This window comes from Oryctolagus cuniculus, chromosome 12 (assembly GCF_051225735.1).
Source record: "Oryctolagus cuniculus isolate XC-2025 breed Fujian yellow rabbit chromosome 12, ASM5122573v1, whole genome shotgun sequence".
NCBI lineage: Eukaryota > Metazoa > Chordata > Mammalia > Lagomorpha > Leporidae > Oryctolagus > Oryctolagus cuniculus.
In genome coordinates, this window is record NC_142878.1 from 105489001 (window position 1) to 105495000 (window position 6000).

The 6000-nt window shown below is 60.0% G+C and overlaps 1 protein-coding gene across 1 annotated transcript in view; it reads left to right on the plus strand.

The window, feature by feature from the left end:
* The window catches only part of RASGRF1 (Ras protein specific guanine nucleotide releasing factor 1), a 98176-nt gene that overhangs the window by 19123 nt on the left and 73053 nt on the right, over positions 1-6000 (plus strand). The window contains exon 2 of the mRNA XM_051834573.3: positions 4174-4280. Coding sequence (XP_051690533.1) covers positions 4174-4280 — 107 coding nt within the window. The remainder of the gene's footprint in view (positions 1-4173; positions 4281-6000) is intronic.

A 6000-nucleotide genomic window follows, 5' to 3' on the forward strand; every position in this document is an offset into this window, starting at 1 on the left:
TGAATGTTTGACATTTTCCGAACGCTGGCAGGGAGGAGGGAGAGGGGACCTGAAGGGCCCCCTGGGAGGCAACAGGAAGCCCCCCCTCTGCCCACTTCCCCCTCATCCTCAGCCTCCCTCACTTGTGACGGTGCAGCAGAGCCGGCTTCCCCAGGACACCTTCTCCATTCCTGGCTCCTGCTGGAGAGCAGGGTGGGGGTGGGAAAGAGAGTGGCCCGGAGAAACCAGCATCGCCCCAGTGCCCGCCCCCAGGGCTCTGCTCATCTGGGGCGAGCCCACCGTGATGCTGACCCCTGCTAACAGCGGAGCGCAGCAAACTCCAGGTCCCGGGCTGTGCACACGGGCTGCGTCCGTGCAAGGCGCAGCCACACGGGGCAGTGGGGTTGGCATGTGCCAGGTACCCAGAGGGGCCATCTGCAATGCCCGTATCAACCTTAACAAGACTGACTGTGGCAAGGACCACAGCGCCCTGGTGCCCTCCGAGTGGTGCCCTCCAAGTCAGTCTGTGCGTCTTCCCGCTGTCCTATTCCTCAGGCATGCGTTTGTGCCCACCGGGCTCAGAGTGGGACTCTGGAGTCCCCAGTTAAAGCAAACCCAAGCCCCACCTTGAGCTGCCCAAAAGCCTGTGGGTCAGCCAGGCACGGGGTGCTGGGGAGAAGGAAAAGGGACCCAGACACCCCCACCCCAAGCCTGGGCCAAGCTGCCCGGAGACCCAGACAAATGCATTGCACCCGGACCTGAGCCTCCAGCCTGAGTGTTCCTTGGGACCTGCCGGGGCTGCCTCAGGTTGGCCTATGTTGGGGTGCACCCCACCAGGGGTGATCCTGGGACACAGTGCCCCGAGGCCATACTGGGGCTGCACACCTGGCCCTGAATGGAGAAAGAGCCAGAAACACATTCAGGGCCTCCCGAGGGCTGTGGTGGGGAGGAGGCATCTGAGAACCACCAGAGGCATGTCCAAGTTGCAAGGAGAGAGAGACCCAGAGACCCAACACGCTCTCCACCTGTGTCTCTGTGTGTGTGTCTGTCTGTCTGTCTGTCTCACATTCAACAGACGCATGTGAGATGTGAGTATGTCCATACTTGGGTACTGCAAAAGCTTCATGGAAAAATAGAATGAAAAGATGTTTTTTCGATGCCCAAAAACAATTTGAACGTCCATGCATAGCTTTTTCATAATGCATGTTTTTGTAAACCCTTTGACGATCACTACTGTGTGTGAATTTCAGGTGTTTGGGGGCAGCAGGATAAATTTCCCCCTTAGCCCCACTTCCCTCAAACTGCTTGCGATCCCCTGATTTGTATGGGGGTGGGGGGCTCGCAAAAGTTTCAGGGCCCAACTCATGGGCAGCAGAGGAAGAAACTCAAGGGGGGGGGGAGGAAGGGGGGGGAAGAGGAGGAAGGAACTTGCTGCCCAAGCCACGCTTTGGGCCAGCTGCCGAGCTGACACCGGATCAGACCCCATTTCCAGCGCTTCTTCCCTACCCAGGAAGCCACTAGCCCCCAGAGAGCTCCCAGGGAGCCCTTACGTGTGATGGGCAAAGAACAATGGGGTGCCCTGGACCCCTCTCCTACAGGTACCTCAGCCCCTCCGTGGGCTGGGGGTCATGTCCCCTCCTCTGCAAGTCCCCCACGGAGGCACCTGCACGGTGCCAGGCGCACAGTAGGGCCCCATGCCCCTGGCTATTCTTCAGATTTCTCTTCTCGGGGCTGGGAGAACCTGGTGGTTTCCATTAGGTTTGCCCTAGCATCCTCCAGGAGCCTGGCGCTCACCCGGTCTGCACCTGTGGGCTTTGCGCCTTCGGGAGGGTTCCCGCTGTGAGCGCCTCTCCCCCCTCCCACTCACGGCTGTCTCCTGCCCTATCTCTGTCTGGCCTGGGCCCCACGCAAAGCTGGGGTGTGCTCCTCCCACTGCCCAGAGGCAGGATATGTGCGCATTGTCCACGACCTTCCTGCTGTCCCCTTTCTATACATGTGTGCTAAGAACCGAGCACCCTAGGCTGGGCACGGCAGGTGCTCCAGGTTCCCCTTTGCCTTCTGGCTGGAGCGCCTGCAGCTGCAAGGCCCAGGCCTGGAGATGCTCTACTGCCACCCTGGTCCCTGCAGCCCGCTTGTTAGGACACACGGGGACCCACCCAGGTCACAGCTGTCCCCAAAGCCCCTCTCTACTTCACCTGATCCTCCGGGCTCAGAGCCAGCACACTGCCTCCAAGGAAGACCAGACCGAGGCCCGCCTGGAGCAGTGATGACCAGGTGGGGCGAGGCCACACCGAGGCTGATGGGCAGCACCTGGCTGGGGGTGGGGGGGTGACAGGAAGGAGTCTCTGGTTCGCAAGGGACAAGCTTCCAGCAGGTTCCGGGAGCCCCGCTCCTGGTCCGAGAGCATTGGCACCTGTCAGGCACGGCGGTCCCTGAGGGCTGGGGCCAGGCCTGTGGGGTCTTCCTGGTGCCCCTCTCTAGCTGTGGTCACATTTCCGTCAGGGGCGAGGTGCAGGGGGCTGCGGGTCTCCAGCGTGGCTTCAGCCCTTCCCAGCCAAGCCCAGTCTCCCCTGTGGCTCTGAGCTCTGCCCTCCCGCCAACCCCGCAACCCTCCCCAGGGCTGGGAACTCTGTGTCGCCCCCAGGAAACTCAGGGGAAAAGGGACCACTCCCACTGTGGCTGTGCCAGTGGGCCCATCCGGAACTGGGGCATCTCCCAGGGGCCTAAAGGGACGCGGTAATGCTGCCCCCACCCCCGCACCCAGAGTCTCACCTCCGAGTCACACCTCTGTCATCTCTGTAGACAGTGCTGGGTGCCTGTGGCCAGGTGTTCTTCCAGCTGTGTGGCCTTGGACAAGTGGCTTGACTTCTCTGAGCCCTGGCTCATCAGCTATAAAGCACACTACACCTGTTTCACTTGGTGGCTGTGGGGAAACCGAGCTCATGGGAGACCAGTGTGCATTCATGTGTGTGTGTGAGTATGTACACACGAGAGAGAGAGAAAGAGAGAGAGAGAGAGAGAAGGGGAGGTGTTGGCGGCCACCGGCGGCTCGGTTTTCATCCTGCTTCCCTCTCGAGGGGGTGGGGTGCCCACTGGAGCCCCCCCCCAATCCCTGGTGGCTGGCATTTCCTTCCCCAGCCCCAGTTGTCTGTTTCCTAGGAAACAAGCGAGAGACTGACTCGGCCACAACAGCCTCTCGCGCACACCCCGGCTGCCACCTTGACGGACAGTTAGCAGAAACAGTGACGTCAGCAGAGGCTGCCGTCAGCTTACACACCGCACCCTGTGCTGCTCCCTGGCACCCTCTCTGGCAAGGAGCCACCCGGGGCCTGCCCCAGGTGCACCTGCCAGCGGCAGCCCCAAGGGCCCTGCTCCGCACCTGCTCCCTGCCTCCCTTCTCCCAGTTGCACCAGGCTCAGGCCCCAGAAACATGCACAGTTTGAACCCCTGGCCCAGCCCTCGCCTGCCTCCCCTCGCTCCCAGCTTCCCTCTGCACCCTGAGGCTGCCCCTCATACGTCTCCCCCTCTCCCACCACAGTCTTCCGATCAACTGAACTAAAGCCAGGACCAACGCTCCAGCTTCCAGGAAGCCCTCCTGAGCTCCCCGTGCTGTCTCTGGCCCCTCCGTTACAGGAGTGACCACACTACATTCATCACAGCATACACGTGGTGCCTACTCACTGCTGGACCTTGCTCCAAGAGCTGCAGGTGTATTTCACTCATGTGACAGGAGTGCAAAGATGGGTCTACGGTCTGAGCCCTGGGCTTTCAGGGGACAGGGCCCCCAGCTGACTCAGCACTCTGTCAGCACCTGTGCTGGACGGAGGGGGCTTCCGGTGGGCTCTCTCCTCCTCCCAGAAACAAAGCTGCAATGAAGTGGGACCCAGTGTCCAAGGGGAGGGTTCTCAGGATGTACTCTCCTCCCCGCCCCCGCCCCCGCCCCTTGGGGGCCTGACGTTTTGCAACTGGCTTTTTGCGATTTGTGGGCACTGAGGGCTTGTAGGTATTGCCCCCTTCCTGCATCGTAAGCACGGGTTTTGTTAACTCTGATGACAGCCTGTTTGTAGAATGGCATTCGACCATCCCAGATAGCGCAGTCGTGTGCAAACGAGGCAAGGCAGTTGGATCGGTCGCCGGAGACGTGGCTGACCCGTGAGCTCCCCGCTAACTGGAGATGCCTTCCTCTCGCCGCAGCACTACTTCACGGTGAACTTCACCCATGAGAACCAGAAGGCTTTGGAGCTCCGGACAGAGGATGCAAAGGATTGTGACGAGTGGGTGGCAGCCATCGCTCATGCCAGGTAGGTGTCACCGCCCCCCGACCCCGTCGCCAGGGGGAAGGAAGCCCCCAACCGCAGTGTAGGCAGCAGGGGCCCGAACCTCAGGGCTGTGTCATGAGCAAACGCAAGTTCCGGGCAGAGGACAGCGCGGGCTGGGGGTTGAGGGAGAAAGTCTGTATGTTGCCCCCTTGGAGCCTGGACCTCTGGGATGTGCCTCCCCACTGGGGGACCACCGGGAACGGCAGCACCCTCTCCCACCCTGCTTCCTCAGCCTAGCTGCTTGGCTCCCATTGGGGGAGCCCAGTGTGACTCTGTCTGATCAAAGGGGTATGAGCTTCTAACCCAGCCGTGGCCTCCCGGGTACTGCGTGACCGTGACCTTGTCCTGTCTTCTCCCCGGGCTCAGCTTTCTCATCTAGAGACTGAAGTCCACTAAGCCTCTCTGAACTTGAACTCTCAGGAATCCTGGACCCTCTCCTCCACCCGCTCTCTGGAAGGGACCCCCTGAGCCGGGCAGGGAGGGAAGCCCAGGACAGGACCTGCTGCCAAGCAGTTGGGGCTCATGCCGGGCTGAGTCCTCGGGGCCTGGGCAAGTGATGGGCTTGTGGGCCGGGATGTGGCCCTGAGCTAACAGTCCCTTGGCAGGGCCAAGAACTGTGGGGGCTACGGCGCCTTTGGGGCAGCAGATTTTGCGGCTTAGCATATAAGGCTATGTCTCCGTGTCCACGTTGCTGTAACACGGACGCTCCTGAAGGCCTGGACAAGGTGTGAGTCTTTGCATTCTCAGGGCCTGATAAAGGCATAGAAAGAGTGATTAGAGTGGAGGGGAGAGAGAGAGGTTGTGTTTAGGTTTGAATGAAAGTTGAAAGGGATATGGGTGAGTGGATGCATGGATAGATGGGTGGATGGATGGGTAGGTGGATGGATGAAAGGATCAATCAATCGATCAATTAATTAAAGGCTTTAAATAAAAGCATTGATACAGGAAAGGGAATTCCAAGAATCAAGAAGAGACACAGTTTGGATGTCAGAGGTAGACGAGGTTGGACGGTGGGCTGGCCCCAGCCCATAACCGGCCTTGAAAGCTTGGCTGAGCTGCTTCACCGTTGTTCTGCGGGCAGTAGGGAGCCATGGAGAGCCTTACACCAGGGGCGTTACACGGCCAGAGCTGTGATTTGGAGTTGAGACTGCCGGCGTCACGGAGGACGGAATTGAATGAAGAGGAACCCAGATTCAAGCAGAGCGGTCGGACCTCATTCTGCCTGACACCAAAGTGGAACTATTCAAGGGGTTGATTTGCGGGTCAGGGGAAGTTTATGTGAAGAGGCTCTGTAAGTGGGTGAGCTTGGAAGAATTCTAGCTGGTTGCACGTTCTGAGAACCAGGGCTACGCTGACTCGGCAAATCCACAAGCCCAAGGGTCTCCTAGACACAGTGCAAAACAGAGCGGCTTCAGTGACAAAGACTGGTGATACGAATGTGGGGCACAGAGGACCACTCAGAGTCAGTGCTGGCAGGAGCATAAGATGCCACACAACCCTGGAACCATAGCTAGCAGTTGCTTTAGAAGTTAAGCAGGTAGCCGGCACTGCAGCTCACTAGGCTAATCCTCCGCCTGCGGCACCGGCACCCCGGGTTCTAGTCCCGGTTGGGGTGCCAGATTCTGTCCCGGTTGCCCCTCTTCCAGTCCAGCTCTCTGCTGTGGCCTGGGAGTGCAGTGGAGGATGGCCCAAGTGCTTGGGC